Below are 17218 nucleotides of genomic sequence, written 5' to 3' on the forward strand. Positions count from 1 at the left end.
TTGTTGTTTGGTTGGGTTTTAATTTAAATGTTTTTTTACTCTCCACCTTAGATTAATACCCATTAAAGTGTGACACATTAGCATTTGGTTTCAAGAAACATTAGGGCATTGGGGGAAACAAGAATTTGACGTTTTCCCAAATGTTCCATGCACAAAAATCAAAACGTTTCAGTTTTCTATCATTTATTTGATCATAAACAGTGAAACTAAACAATTGATTTATTTTGCTTTATATACAATAAACGCCAATGTCTATGTGACATTTTGTCGATAAACACCTATGAAACCAAATACAACCTAAAACAATACAACAGAAAATCTACATACTTAGGAATATTGTATGCCTCATTAGAAACTGCATAAGAGTTCAAATATGCCCCCCACCAAATTGCCCCCCACAACATCCCACAGAACATCCCCACCATGTATTATGAACATCTCCCGATAATAACATTATCACTTCTGGTATCATCATCAGGAGATATTCTCAATACACGGTGGGACGTTGTGGGGCTACACAGCTAAAAATATAATTTAGAAATAAACATACCCATGGTTACGGGGGAACTAATCTAGTAGAGGAGGAACCGGCAAATCATATAGAATACGCATTAATAGTTTTGCATGATCTCAATAATATGTGTGGATATTTAGAGACCTGTTTGGGAGGGCATTCCCGTGATAGCCTTTTGCCTTTTGGGTTTGCGATGTGAGCCGAGCTACATTCCGCTGGAATGGAATGGAATGAAATACAAGTAATGTTTGGTGGGAAATCTTTGGAAATTATTCTTAGAATGACAAAAATTTTCATCGGAATTAATTTATTTGAAAGCATGCCAAACACATCCTAAAGAACTACACGTGCAACTGTAGACCCCACCCACCAGAGGAAAGATTCCACGTACAACTGTACTATTCTATGGAAATCCGATGGTTGTCATACCGTATCTAGAGACTACAGTCGTGCGGTTCATTCCATCTTGTAACTTATAAGCAGATCCCATGGGCCACTACACGACAAAATAAACGGTGCTATAGAAGCCTAGAACACGAAAAGGCCAATTTAATACGATATAGCCTCTAGCCTGTGAGAGTGAAATGAGACAACGAGACACCAGACATCCCAACCCAATCCCATCCAGCTTGAGTTGAGCTTATAATGGGCCATTTTGTTTAGGGCTTGGCTTGGTAGCTCATATGGGCCTAAACAGAGTCCGCAGGCCCATCTCTAACTCTAAACCCCGATTCACGAATCAGGCTTCAGGCTTCCCTTCCCCGTGGCCCTTCGCTCGCTACACGCTAGTCGCTAGTCGCTTCAGACTCCAGTCGTCTCACCTAGCCGGCCAAAAACTCAGATAAGGTAATAAAACAGACGCAGGGACGGAGAGATACCAGAGGGAGTGGAGATGGGGGTGGATTACTACAAGGTTTTACAGGTAGACCGAAACGCCAAGGAAGATGACTTGAAAAAAGCTTATAGGAAACTCGCCATGAAATGGCACCCGGATAAGAACCCTAACAATAAGAAAGAAGCAGAAGCCAAATTCAAACAAATCTCGGAAGCTTACGATGTAATTCTCAATTCTTAATCTCTTTCGTTCTTCCTTTTGCTTTTTCTGCAACTCGTATCCCTCTCTCTTCTATTTATTTGATATTTAATTTAATTGCTTATTTGTTTCTCAAGGTTCTAAGTGACCCCCAAAAGCGGGCGGTCTACGACCAGTACGGCGAAGAAGGTCTGAAAGGTCAGGTCCCACCCCCAGGTGCAGGTGGGTTCTCTGGCATGTCGGATGCCGGTGGCTCCACGACGTTTCGGTTTAATCCGAGAAGCGCCGACGATATATTCTCTGAGTTTTTTGGCTTTTCTAGTCCATTCGGAGGGATGGGAGACATGGGAGGGTCGCGTGCCGGTGGCTCGAGTTTTCCGAGGAGCATGTTTGGTGATGACATTTTTGCTTCATTTAGGGGCGGAGGAGGAGAAGGTTCTGCTACTGCACCCCGCAAAGCAGCGCCAATTGAGCGGACACTTACTTGTAGTTTGGAGGATTTGTACAAGGGAACGACCAAGAAAATGAAGATTTCGAGGGATGTGGCTGACTCTAGTGGGTGAGTTTCTTTTCTTGTTCTTTTACTCTTCGTTGGATTCATAATGTACGTGTTCCCTATATCTCTACATGAATTGATATGACTTAAACATTAAATTTGAACTAAATTGAAATGACCTTGCATTTATATTTGCATGGGTTTCTTCAAACGATCATTTTGATATTGTCAGTATTTCTTATGATCCTAGAGAAGGAAAATGAGGTGCTGATAAATTTTAGTGCCGATTTAGATTATGTGGTTGTCCCGGCCTTCTATGTTTAAATATTTGTCATAATTTCTTTCCTTCTTTTATTTGTTTTGGAACAAGATCTTATATATCCATAATGTTAGAAACTAATGGAAAATTTGAAGGGGATCTGGATTATTTGATAGCAGAGCTATTGAGCTGATATTCTTTGATCATACCAGATATATTCCTAAATGATCTGCATGGCAGCTTTTATTCCTTTTCAGAAGTATACTTAGACTTAAACTTGGGCTTCTATATTTATGATTCAAACTTGGAACTTGGTAGGTGTCACTGAATCATGATGCCTGAATTGAAACCAAGCTTTACTAGTCATGCATCCTGGAGGCATGCTTAGTGTTATGAATGATTTAAATATAACAATAGGAACATTATGTGGAGCCTGGGTTTGTTCTTAATTTTTTTAATTACACATCCTTCGTCATTTATGGTGATTAGGGCATTAGTAGTGTTATGGATAACAATTCTAGTAAACATTATTTGCTTTCTTATTTTTTTATTTTTGAAAAGCCAGCGAAGGCTTTTGCTATATTAGAAGCATCTCTGTTTCTTCAATTCTTCTACACCTGAAGTACACATCAGGATAGCCTCATAATGATCAAGTAGGGTTTAGATCCTTTATTCATTTAGTAATTTAGGATTATCTTAAATGACTAGATACGGAAAAGAGTTCTTGATTGGGTCAAGTAGGTTGCTTCCCTATACAACCTACCCTACTTTAGTCACGTGGAGGATATAGGAAATGGGGATGTGACTCCTCATTTCCTGGGATCCAAGACATGAATCTTGGTGGGGGTATCCCATGTATGCTTATATCATGTTTATATATAGCTCATGAAGTCAAGTATCATTTCTCAATATTAGTAAGTGAGCACTTGCTTTTTACGTGGCAATTTTAGATAGTGATGACGATGATGATAATAATATGTTTCCAAAATTTTCAACATTTTTTTTATATTTTTGTGTATAAAAGATAATTCTTATTTTTGTTTAATATGATGAATATATGATATTAGAGATGTGCCCAATTGATAACACATTTGAGCTAAAAGGTTGAACTATTGACCTACCACCAAATTTTTATACAATTGTTTTTATTTTTTGTTTTGATGGATATATAATATTAGAGATGTGCCCAAATGTTTTTCTACAAAATTTCTGCTTTTTTCACATTTTTTCGCGTTCTTTATTTTATTTTTTATGTAATTATGATATCAAGGCTGACACATTTGTCACAAAAGGTTAGGTTGCTGACCTTCTACCAAATAGGAAAACAATTTAATTTTTGCATCAGCTTTGTATTTTGTATTTCATTTTCATCATCAGTAATAAACAATTATTTTTTATCACACTTATTTTTGTTTAATATGACTAATATAAAATATTAGTGAATTTCTGTATTTTTTCATTTTTGTGCTGTTATCATTTTTTAAAATTTTTATTATTCAATTATAATATCAAGGATTAACACATTTGACCCAAAAGGTTGAATTGTTGACCCACTGTCAATTAGAAACACAATTTCACTTTTTGGATGGTTTTCAAATTTTGTATTTCATTTCTAGCATCAATAAAAACAATATGTGTTTTTTAATATGATTGATATAAAATATTAGAGATGTGCCCAAATTTCTACAAATTTTCTGTATTCTTTTGCATTTATTTTCATTTAGAAAGTTTTATTATTTAACTATGGCATCATGGGTTGGCCCATTTGACTTGGATGGTAGAATTACATGCCCACCATCAAGATGGAAGAACAATGTCATTTTTGGGTTGGTTTTAAACATGAGATTTAATAATGATAGAATTTATTAGTGAAAAAATTAGTACAATTATAGGATTTCATAAGAGAGAATGGGAATTAATACTTTAAATATAAGACTTAATGAGAGGGAATTGAATGAGGTAAAAAGTAGTTTAAATTACATTTTTTTCCCTCACAGTGAGAGAGGGACTAAATTAAATGATAAGGGTATTTTAGTCAATAATAGCATTCAATGAAAGATGATGGGAGTTAATATGTTAAATATAAGACTTAATTAGAGGATCTTAAATGGGGTGAAAAGTAATAGTTTAATTACATTTTCTACCCTCACAATTAGAGAGGAACCAATTTAAAAAATAGGGGTATTTGAGTCAAATAAAAGTCACACTGTCATTCATACTTTTAATAGTAGTATAGTATAAATTTACATCTTGCCAAATTTTGTTAAACTTCTAATAGATACAAATATTTTTAATAGTATAGTTTGTTAAAATATACGCAATGGTTTAGTATTAACACTACAAAATATACTCTAGAAGTGACCATGCAGTGTCTACTGCCATGTATGTGTCTATTATGCACAATACAGGTATACTAGGTGCATATTAGGTATTTGGCTATCAGAATTTAAATGCAACAAAGTTTCCTTTTATCTTGTATCCATGATTGCTATTTAAGAAAATATGGTGGCAAAGGTGGGTATTGATTGGGGTATTCCACTTTCACTCCTTTGAATTTACAATATACGTAACAGAGCAATTATAATGTTTTTTTAATGTTTTTAATGATAACAAAAATATTATTATTGTTTATGAAAGTCTGGCAAAAGTTTTAATGCCAGCTGCCAACCTAAAACAACCCTTCTCCCTTATCCAGGTAGGGATGCAAACTGATTGGATTGACTTCGGATAAGGAATATATCTGAATCTGATCTGATAAAGATCCGGAGTTGATTAGACATTGAATGGATATGTAAAACATAGATTTGAATTCAATTTGATTACATATCTGGATATTCGGTTCAAATCTGATTTGATTAAAATATCAGTGAATCTCAATGTTTTAAAACCTGCACAGGAGGTTAACCCTGTTTTTTGGCATGGGCAATGGTTCACCAGTTTGATCATTTGGGTTGAATGGACCAGCCCATCAAACAAAAGGATAAAGGATGACTTTTCTGAGGTTAGAGTTTGACAAGCTTATAATGTTTTTTGAGAAAAGAGGTTATCTTGATTGAGAAAACAGAGAGTAATGAGATAATGTACAATTAGGGTACACACAGGTTACAAAGGCATATTTCTATCACTGTACAAAAAATCCCTGTGTGTACCAGATTTAGCCAAACTATCAGCTACAGAGCTTAATTCCCTAGGAATCCAGCAAAGGTTTAGAGATAAGGAATTTAACAGATCTATAGCCTCATTTAAATAGTGGTCCAGTCTCCAAGGACCTCCTTCCCTCTCCCCTAACCACTTTATTGTGTTTCTGGAGTCTCCTTTGATTGTTAGATCAGTGAAACCTAGGTCTCTCGTGGTACGGAGCCCTGTTAAAGCAGCTAAAATTTCTGCCGTTGTGGAATCTGCAACCCCAATTGGTCCACTAAAGATCCACATAGGGTGACCGTCCCTTCTCTTAAACACACCACCAATTCCTGCTATTCCCAGAATTCCAGTAGCACTTCCATCAAAATATAAAGTCACTTCCTTCTCCCTTTGATGAGGGAGGCTCTTTCCTCTTGAAGGACTGGGAGAGGAGAATAACACTTCCACTACATTCTGTTGAAGCATATTCATGGATATTCCTTTGAAGCTTTCCGAATTCTGCACCCACTGATTGCACAAGTATATTATTATATGAGAGATTAAGTCTCCAAGTGATCTAGCTTTACTATCGAAAATGCGACTGTTTCTTTCTTCCCAAACATCCCACATTACTTCTTGAGCTACCTTGCCATTGTCTTAAGAAATCTTCTATGTGTTCTGGGTAAACCCAGCTCTACCCTACTAGGTTAATTAAGTAAAGCCATATCTTCCTTGTTACTGAGCAATGGAGATGATCTGCCGACTAACCATTACTGAAACAAAGGATACAGACATGGGGAGAAATGTACAACCTTCCTTTGTGCTTTTTCTGTAATAGATCACAGGTGTTTATTTTTCTCAAGCAAGCTCCCCTCCACACACACACACACACAAAAAAAAAAAAAAAAGAGACTCTAGAGGGTATGTGGGCAATCCAAACTCTTCTATAAGGGAACCCATAGTTTGTGTCACCCATTACCAAGGCTTTGAAAAAGGAATTAGTTGTGAACTTACCGGCTGGATGGAGCTTCCAGATTCGTTGGTCTTGGTTTGAAGGGGAAATATAGACCTCTCTTAATGTAAAATCCCAGTCTCTCTCTCTCTCTCTCTTGTGATATTTCCTAAATATCAACATATGGATTGTTTAGTAGAAGTATTGTCAATTTTCTTATAAATTATATGATTATGAGAATCCTGTTGATAGATACTTGGAATCCCTTAAAATGGGAAACTTTGTGGGAAATAGTTGGCAAGTTTTGGGAATATTGCTAAATGCTAACCATGGTATAAGGAACCCAGCTATGACTATTGGGTAACATTGGCGTTGTTTTATGTATTGAGTAGTGGGCCTTTGTATCTTTCGTGCTCATACTTTAATACAACATACTATTGCTAATAAAAATAAATAAATAATAAAAAAATTATTGGTGTTCCAGATGGATGCTAGATGGGAGCACATTATATGGTTTCCACATTAAAAAAAAAGTGTTCTGAGCTTTCTTTTTCTTGATAAGTGGTGTCCTGAGCTTTGTTCTTATCCTAGCTCCTATTTCCTCCTTTTTATTCTAGGTGAGTCTTTGAGGGGGTTGTATTTTGTTCTATGGAAAATTTTCTGTTTACAAATACTAGGATCTACTAATAAAATGGAGGCAATCCTTAGGGAAGAGAGCTAGTACCGAAACTAGGAGCTGGTAGAGGACTTGGGCTAAGAAATGGTGGGTGGGACCTAGCTGTAATCTACCTATGGTTATTAGGCTCTTGAAGGAATTGGCAATTTTTTTGATTCCTTCATCTTGGGTAGTATGTATAAAGGTGGATGATGGTTCTGATTCTGAAATTACATTTTGGTGGGATGCTTGGTGTGATCATAGACTTTTGAAATCCAATTTTGCATGGACAACACAGGAGTCAGAATCCAATGTCATATCCAAGGGTCTGAATCAGCAAGATGAGAAAAAAAATGGACTCACGGATACATCTCTGGAAACCATGTACTATTAAAATAGTTCATATTTTTTTATTTCTAACATTATATACCTGCAAAAAATGTTGTCTCTGTTACTAAGTACTAAGTATTAAGTAATATTTGAAATGAAAAATGTCATTGGTCTTGTACATTAGCTGTTCATTTATGTTAGGCAAGACAGAGATAAAAAGAAATGTCATATAGAAATAGAAGTGTCCTTAAGAATCCTGTAGTGTTGGACTAAGATGCATGTCTCACACGGACATGTCATCCATTTAGGAAGGTCCATGCAACACTGTTGAAATCCTTTTTTTCATATCTATTTGCTCTGGTTGAAGACAACTAGGAATGAGTGTTGCATTTCTATGAATTAGTGACCAATAAGGCGATGTGGGTTCCTAAGTTTTGCATACACCTCCATGACTGGGTATTCGAACAGGCATTGTCTCTTTTATTGAACCTCCAAAGTGACAATCCAAGTAGCAATACCCCTTCAAGGTTGTGTGGAATCCTGGGGTCTCATCATCAATTTCCATCATGATTTGGACTGCTGTTTAAAAAAAATTGACTTGCAAAGGGGAACCTCGTCAGAAGAGGCTTGAAAATTTCCATCACTGGCACATGTTCCATGAGCATGTTTGAGAGTCTGATGATCACCTCTTCATTCACTGCCTAAGCAGTAAGAAGATCTGGTTTTTTTTTCCTTAGCCCTCTCTTTCTCTCTCTTTTCCCCTCTGAAGGTATGCTGGTTTTTCCCTAGGACTTATTAAGGATTTTTTTGAATAATGGTATATTGAAGTATATTGAAGTCCTGAATAAGAGGGGGAAGACAACCTGGAGAGCCATCTGGCAGCTGTTATTTGGACTGTCCAGATGGAGTCTACAATTTTTTATAACAAATCAACTAAAGAGGACACAGTTCTAAGAAGAGCAGTTTCAATGTTGTACTCTTTGTTATCTACTGCTAAAATGTTCATTTCCACAGTTCTTTTAATCTTATGTACTTTTCTTGAATCCTTTTTTAGTGAATTTTACTTCTCATTAGAAAAAAAAGGAAAATATTAAGGAAGAGACTTCCTAATATTATAAGCTAAATCTGCCTATACATGGAATTCGTTGTCCTGTTTTTTGTTGCATACTTTATAAACTTGGTGTTGGCCAACGATTTGATTACAATTGAGGTCAGTTCATTACCAATCCTGGTCCAAGCATCATAGCCCCAAATTCCTGAACTGTGACAGAAATAGACAATAAAGTGTGAAGGCCAAACTGAGAGAAGTCAAGAACAATGCAGTTCATAGGCTCATCATTTCTTGGTGACAACCATTCATTTTTTGGTTCTTCATTATTTTGTTTTTACAGGAGACCCACAACCCTAGAGGAAATTCTGACAATAGAGATCAAGCCAGGCTGGAAGAAAGGGACAAAAATCACTTTTCCAGAGAAGGGTAATGAACAGAGAGGTCTGATACCTTCAGACCTGGTCTTTATCATTGATGAGAGGCCACATAGTGTCTTCAAGAGGGATGGCAATGATCTAATTGTCACACAGAAAATATCTCTTGTTGAAGCTCTGACAGGTTACACAGTACAGTTGACGACCCTGGATGGACGGAGTTTGACCATCCCCATCAACTCTGTCATCAGCCCCAGCTATGAAGAAGTTGTTAAAGGGGAGGGAATGCCGATTCCAAAGGAGCCTACCAAGAAAGGGAACTTGAGAATTAAGTTCAACATCAAGTTCCCCAGCCGACTTACACCTGAGCAGAAGACGGGCATCAAACGGTTGTTGACTTCATGAATAATATTAGTAGCTCTCTTTCCTCATGTAAGTTCTCTAGAATTTCCTTTTTTGCTGGTGTTTTCAGGTACGGAAGTTTAGGCACTGTGCTTTTACTTGGATTTCATGGGAGCAATAGTTGTGGAGCTTCAGTATATGTCCATATATATACATATTCTCTCTTTGATGCATGGGCTGTCTTCTTCAATTGCCTAGTATTATTGCATATCTTCTCATCAACATAGTGGCAACTGGCAAGACAATTTATTTTGTTCATTTATTTATTTTTGGGGGTGGGTTGGAGTTTTAGATTTTATGTGGCTTTTAATGCAAAGGACATGATGCCGAAAAGAAATGGAAGGCTATAGTTTCTGAGTAACTGGGCAAAGTCGCTCCAGAGCTAGATCAACTCTATGTTCATGCCCTGCTTCAAATTTACTTAGTTTATGGTACTGGACTGAATTGGTAAAGTGGTCATATGAAATTCATGGGGAAAAGTTCTGGATTGTTGCCATGACTGTTTATGACTAATCCAGTGTTTCTTTTTTGGGTTGCTTCTAGTGTATATTAATTTAAAAACCGCTTCAATTCAAGAATAGATTCTGTTAATATCTTTTCACTACAGTTTGATGACTGCATTATTTGCAGCAAATTGCTCTGGCTTGGTCTAACATAGTAGTGGTGAACATGATCTTAGGAAATCTGCATTAGTAATGTGCCCTCCATACAGCCGTGGCTCAAATCTAGTTAGGCTTTTGCTGTTCTAAATATTGGTATCAAGTATTACAATGCTCTCAGAGGTGAAGGAATGAAATGCTGTAGTTGCAGAAACCAGATGAGCTTGACAAAATGCCTGAAAATAGATCTGAATTCCATGCCTAGTTTGGCACGTAACTTGCTGTTTTTTTTTTTTTTTTGCAAAATTTGAGGATTTTCTTTCAGCAATAGAAAGTACATAATTGTGTGTGAAGTTCTAGTTCCAATTTTATAAGTGAGAAGTACCATAATGGTGTGCCTCTTGGATACCATTCCGGAACTAGGGTGATTATGGTCTGGAAAAGGCTTAAAAGTTAAAGCATTTGTTAATTTAGCTGCCCAAACTGTTTTAATGGTTTCAGGTCAAGACCCTCACATGAAGCGTTTCTGATGTAGCACCCAGTATGTAGCCATTTCAATTAATGGGACCGATTTGTTGGCAACTTAAAATCAGCACACAATTATGTAGCCACCCCTGTTTCTCGGGGTCTCGACCGGTTCAGAGGGTGGATGGACCTTAAACCAGCCCTTCTAAACCAGATTAAAAAAAAAAAGTTATTGATACTGCCCGATATGCTGGAAGTGTTTTTGAACCTTGCCTAAAACAGCACAAGTGACGAGTAATCGGTGTGCAAGTATCTATTTTGCGTTTTAAGGATGTAATGCGCCTTTGTTTAAACTTTAAACAAGTGCAAGTCAGCATTGTTAATCTCCTTGATTTGCTTGATGATAGCGCCAGCTTCTGTAGTGAAGTTAATAAGAAATCTTACATTCTTCATCATATCAAGAGATTTATAAAAGGTTTGACGGCCAACAAGTTGAAATTGGAAAAAACAATTCAGGAAAATAAATAAATTTAAGATCAAAGCTTAGCAATGGTGGATTTCTGGTGCATGCATGCCAGACAAGCGAAGAGATCATTTGAATTCTCATGTATTTTGTGACGCAATAGGCTAGGCCAATTGATTTTAGTATGAAAAATCAATTGGCCGTGCCCTCCTGCTCTCCGTCTCTATGTGTTCACACTTGATACACTTTTTTGCTTTAAAGCAAGACGAACCCATAAATCACATTACATAAAGCTGGATGCCGTGCTCTGTGTGTGTTCACACTTTTTGCTTTCAGCAGATCTGGGCTTTTGAACATAGGACAGGCCAATGACACAACCCACCCCACGAGTGAATTGGAAAAGTGCGTGCAAACCTATAGTCAACATCTCTAGTCCCAACACCAACACAAAGAGTCTCTCTCTCTCTCAAGGTGGAATTAGGCATCAAAGATGTCGACAAATAAGGCTTGCATTTGGCAACTGAAGTGGTTGATCTTGATCATCTAAAGAATCAAAGTAATTGAATAAGCATCTTTGCAAGAACAACTTCTTTGCATCCTATCCAAGAAAACAAATGGGTCCTCTCCTCTTGGGCTTTGGGGGGCTTTCTCAATTATTGACCTTTTAGTGGAAGATATAATGACTGTATGAGATGGATATCCGTGCGCAATGCTGAAGTTATCTATTCTGACTTTGACGATTGACGATTAAGCCTTGTACAAGCCCCCTCTTCGTTCCTAGGCAATGTGTATAGAGGTCACGGAGATACAAACGGGTTTTCCTCCTACCCACTCTCTACCCACCGTGAATTGCAGCCACACATCTCCATTATGAATTGAGAGATGTCTGTGACTGCAATTCACGGCAGGTAGAGGGTAGGAAAAGTGAGTGAGTAGAAAATCTGGGTTCACAGAGATGTCACCAGGCAATGCGAAGCAATGGAATGATAAGAAAATTAAAAGCATCCTGTGTGAAGTAATAGGCGCCAAAAACAAAAATAAATAAATAAATAAATAAACAAAATAAAATAAAAAAGAAAACCACTGTATGGACTCAATCAGATGATTTTGATTAGGGTACCATTTGTAGAATTACTTTACCATCCGATGGTAGGTTTATATATATATATATATATATATATATATATATATATATATATATATCAAAAATCAGTTTAATCGGAGATATCTTTGACCATCTGATTAGTGTATCATTTGTTTTGACTTTAAGAAAGTATTTTCTCCATCATCCGTTTAAACATAGCAACATGAAATGGATGACAGAAAGGTTTCATGAAATTTAAGTTTTGGGTTGAGATGTTGCATATTATAGAGAAAATACTGGGATAGAAATGCTAGCATAAATCATATTAATTTATTTATCTTGAAGATTCGGGGGGAAAACATCTTTTGTCACTTTTGAGGAATAAAAAATAAGGTGTTTATGTGTTTATTTTTTATAAATACATTAATGAAAATCTTAAGTTTAATTTATTTTTCCCCTTTCAAAAGTAAGTCTGGTTTCCTTCTAGGCCTCTTGAAATGAATTATTGGCATAAACATTAAATACATTTCCTTCTCCTCAAAGGGAAAGCAATGCAAATTTGCAATGAAGAAAGATGTATTATATGGAATTTCATCCATAATAAAATATCTTCGTTTTAAAACTTGAAATTATCTAATAAAATTTTCTCTAAAAGCCTTGTTTCCACCATTCTTCGAAAGCATCAACTTGCGAGGTCGATAATGAGGAGGATATTTTCAAAATATAATTAAGAAGAGAGAGAGAGAGAGATTCCAATATAAGATGGGGTCTGATGCTAAGTATATTACAAAGAATCCAAAGCAATGTTAATAGGCAGCTTGTTCGGTGCTGTCTAACTGTATTTGGTTTGGTAGAAAAGAAAGAGGTTTCCCTTCCTTCTCTTTCAAACCAAACATAACTTCAGCCGAATCCAATTGTTGGATTTTAATCTCATAAGAGATTAATTCCAATGGGTTTGATTGGTCAATTACATGAGAAATTGCACATACACACGATTGAAAAATTAGCTTTTCTTGCAAAACCCAATTTTGAACTTGTCCCACATTGAAAAATTATAAGTTTTGTTTTCAGTATTTCAACAAGATTTGATTTACACTCCTTATAAATAGTAGAGGAGAGTATGGGGGTTTGATACCGCGCAACGCGTGCACACGCGTGTGTGCGACGCAATGAGGCGCTTTAGAAGCACACTTTGCGCGCACCCGTGTGGCTCACGAATCGTGACTTTGGTTTTGGTGCGATATTGACCATTGATCACCGTTGATGATATCAACGGTCACGATTCGATTGAGTGTGATCAAGAGGCACAATTCAAAGTTAACAGTCATTAACTATTAACTATTTTTTAAACAGTCACAATGTTTGAATTTATGACTATTCAAGGTGCCTTCTCTAAACCAGCACTTACCTTTTCTTTATACCTCTTCATAAACTATTTAAGGAACATGAATCAGACTCCAAAAACACACAATTTCGAAATTCACATTCTCTCTCTCTCTCTCTCTCTCTCAGTCCAGTTTGCTATAGTCTCACAGAAGGTTTCTTCAGAGATTCTTCAACTTTGCTTGTTGTAGATTCTCGTCCAAGGCTCTGTTGTATCATGAGAATGGATTTACCTGTAACCCAACAACAAACTCAGTGGGGGCAAATAACGTTCTAAAGACAGTATTTTCAGATGCGGCTCAGAGCTTCTCTTCCAAAGTTACAGTGACCCCATTTTTCAACATCAATTGCAGAGAATTTAAAGTAGAAGTGGAATGAGATACGTGTATAAATATACACATACACACATACATACATACATATATACCTATTCTTATTTAGTTGAGGTGGGGCATCAGCCCTTTTTTGAAAGAGTGAGAATTGGTGAAGATAAGTAGAGGAAACTATGGCCTTTGAGAGCAATTTATGTATGTGCATGTTCCCCACTGCTAGAAACATCAGTTTCTATTTTGAGTGAATCAATTACTCAAAGTTGAAGACTACCAAACAGCAGCGCAATCTCATAATTTACGCTTTTACTCCTACATTTTTATAATGGATTCCCTGCATGGAACAAGTAGACTAAAAGTAACTCTTTCCATGGACTAGGACTAGGGAATAGGGATTTTTGTTTCCTGCCTATCAAAACAGAACAAAGCCCAACATCGTCTTATAAAAAAGACCCACGTCATCCCCATTCACAATTTTTTACTTGCCTTAAAGAGTAAGGCTAAAGGCTACCCAACTGCTCTTCATACATGGGCCTCCAAGTCCATCCAAAAGGTTCCCATCCGACAGTTGTAGCCTTAAAAGGCAATCCCAACTATCCTCCTCAGAGGGCTCCATCTCTCCTGTCTTTGCATTCCCCTTACCAACTTAATGATAAAGATGTAAAGAAACATTCAAAAAGCAACAAGTGTTGACGTGGCAAAATATATAAATATAAATAAAAATAATAAATAAATAAATAAATAAATAAATAAATATATATATATATATATATATTATATATATATATATATATATATATATTTGGGCTTTTTCAATGAAGCAAACGACCGGTTCACCTAACTCCATATGGCCAACATGTGGTTGGATGGTGAGCAGTTTCCTTGATTGAAATGCAGGTGTCTAGCGCCTAAATGGGCAACAATCCAACATATATACCAGTTGTTTTGGCCTTTGGGTTGGGCGAAATATTAAAGAGAGATGCTCCAAACAAGGGTAAAAGAAAAAGGAAAACTGGTAGTGGCACTCCTCCACTGCCTCTCTGCACAACCGTCCAATGTGGGCTTTGGTGGATAGCAACAACAACAGTAGTTTTCTCAATCAAATCCATAAGACAACATCCAAGTCACACACAACAGTTGTTTGTGATTTTGATTGATTAGCTGATTAGTTCTCCATTATCATCTGCCTTTTGGTTAATAAATAAAAATGGTTTCTATAATGGCAACCAAAATTAGGAAACTGACCTGACCAATCTGAACCTTTACCCTGCCTTAAAAGCAGGCCGGAAGAAAAGAAATAGGTTGGATTGAGTTGTAGTGGTGGTGGTGGTGGGTGTATCATTAAATTTTCGATGGGACGACTGGAGTGGGTCAATATGACATGGGATAGCAATGGATTGACTTGGACCCTTGGTCTGTCATCAAAAAAATAATAGAGGTATATATCTTTTTTTTTTTTATATATTCTAGTGGCCCATTTAATATTCTTAATAACATTTTAGTCTATATTATTCCAATAATAGATTTAAAAATTCAGACACAATAAATGGTCAGAATTCTGAAAATTTGGATAAAACTTTGATGCTTACCGAAATTAAATTTAAAACCCTTGATGAGAAAAGGAAAAGCGATGACAAAGAACCCAACGGCAAATTCCTTTGATCCTTCTCTTCACTGTAATGGGGTAACTAGTCAAATACTAATAGAGCAAGTCCTATTCCTCCAGTGGAGGTGTGATGGGAAAAACAATGGCTTTAACTATTATTGCGTAACGATAAAAAATTAAAAATACAATCCATGATTTAAAAATGAGGGACATGTCAGGCTGGTGCGAGGCACCGAAGGCTAAGAAAAAGATGAAATCAGAGAGAGAGAGAGAGACTCGATCCGACATTCTGACAAGGATGCAGAAGCAGCTTTATACCAAAAGCTTGTAAAGCCAGCCATGTTGTTCACTTTTCTTTCTCAACTCCTAAGCGAGTGGAAGGTTGAATATGTTCATTTCATTGCCAGTTTACCACTTTAGAAGTAGAAGATTTCAATCAATTTTACCAGTGCCACACCAACCCCTGCCAGTGCCACCACCGCTCACTGCCAACGCCCCAACAACTTTCATTCTCCCTCTGCTTTTCTTGTGTGCTTCATTGGTGATTGCCTGATTGGTCCCCATTTAATTTAATGGACCCCTCCGTCCTTTTCTTTTAAAAAATTTCCTTTCCAATTGCTTAGATGCCCATTCATTCACCAGACCACTGACCAGACTTTTCTCTCGTCCCTCACAAGCCAATGAGCCATCACACCATGATACTCTTCCCTCTATCAATGGTGAATAACAAAGCCACGTCACTTTTATGTGGCTTTGTCATACATCATTAAAATCCTCTTCTGGGGAAATAATCTGTGCCCAAACGCCTCATCAATAAAAAGCTACCCAGTTACAGAGATATGAAATAATCTCAAAATGAGTCCTGTGCATTGACTAGGACAAGGTCCCAGCCTCTCAGGTTGATTAGTGTCTGCTCACTCAAAAGAGCAACAAATGGGCTTGAGTGAAAGGGAATCACTAGAATGAATAAGTGCGTAGAAAGAGGGAGAACCATTTTAAAAGCATAAAATAAATAAATTATGACCATAAAGTAAGATTCCATTTCCAGATCTTCCTAGATACTATATTTTATCCTTCTTTTGTTTGATATTTGGTAAACGTTTAATTGCGCCCATGTCCTTACTATAGCTTTCGCTTTTCATCCTTTGACAGGTAGCCATTAGGACCATTTTTCTACCTACCATAGCTGTAGCAATTAGCCACGTGGAGCTCGAATACTCTTGGACTTTCACCATAAGTGCCCCTTTCTATCTCTAAATAGATTAGGTCACTCTTGACAACGTATGTCTGTCCAGCACGTGTATTCGGTAAAGGGCAAATATCCTCTTAGGTTAGCGGGTCGGAGGCGGCCGGCCCATCAGTCTATGCGTCTAATTTCTAGACAATTGAGACCCACAACACCATTGCATTTGAATGTATCTCAACAATTAAGTTTAGGGTTGAATCCATTTAGTGATGGGCCCGATCTTTCAGGGTGTCGTGACAAGTAGCAGAGGCCCATGTCCGTGGACAAGGTGCATTCCTGCATGGCCTCCCATAACCTCAAGGAACCACATTTGGGCATTGGCTTTGATGGCATAGAAGTGTAGAACAGAATACTGTCCTTGTCAGAGGAGAGAGAGAGAGTGTGTATCCATGTATTGATATAATTCAGGCTGTCCGGGTGCAGGGACGTCCCCACCATGACCATGTCATGTACTCATGTGCGGGCAAGCATACACGCAACTCAAAATAGCTATAACTATATATAAGTCATACGCCAAACAAGACTTAGGAGCAGGACCATCTTCCCCACCTCTATGATGTGTGATGTGAGTAGTTCCTTTCATGGTGACTGTAAATTAGACATGCATCTCCCATATGTGGAGAGGAGAGGTCCACCACCAACCATGAATTTAGACGTTAGGATCTATAAGAGACCTGTTCGATGCATCTCCCCGTGTTAAAAGATGCCCATGTTTGCTCTACAAGGGAGTGATTGCACTCTGGTTTTAATTGAATTGGTTATAGATGAGTTTAAATATAGTCTTTTTTTTTTTTCCAATTAAAAAACACGGAGTTCTAAGGGTAAAGAAGTAATGTGTAATCTGTGTGAAAATAGAG

At 37.1% G+C, this 17218-nt stretch overlaps 1 protein-coding gene across 1 annotated transcript; it reads left to right on the top strand.

Moving 5' to 3' along the window:
* The first annotated feature begins 1071 nt into the window (after positions 1-1071).
* Positions 1072-9792, top strand: LOC148870358 (uncharacterized). The gene is made up of 3 exons (XM_088972601.1): positions 1072-1571; positions 1685-2106; positions 8751-9792. The coding sequence occupies exons 1-3, from the start codon at positions 1407-1409 to the stop codon at positions 9187-9189; spliced, it is 1026 nt and encodes a 341-aa protein (XP_088828727.1). The 5' UTR covers positions 1072-1406; the 3' UTR covers positions 9190-9792.
* The last annotated feature ends 7426 nt before the right edge of the window (positions 9793-17218 follow it).

This window comes from Nelumbo lutea, chromosome 2, assembly GCF_056320005.1.
Source record: "Nelumbo lutea isolate HS-2025 chromosome 2, American lotus-T2T, whole genome shotgun sequence".
In the NCBI taxonomy this organism is placed as follows: Eukaryota; Viridiplantae; Streptophyta; class Magnoliopsida; order Proteales; family Nelumbonaceae; genus Nelumbo; species Nelumbo lutea.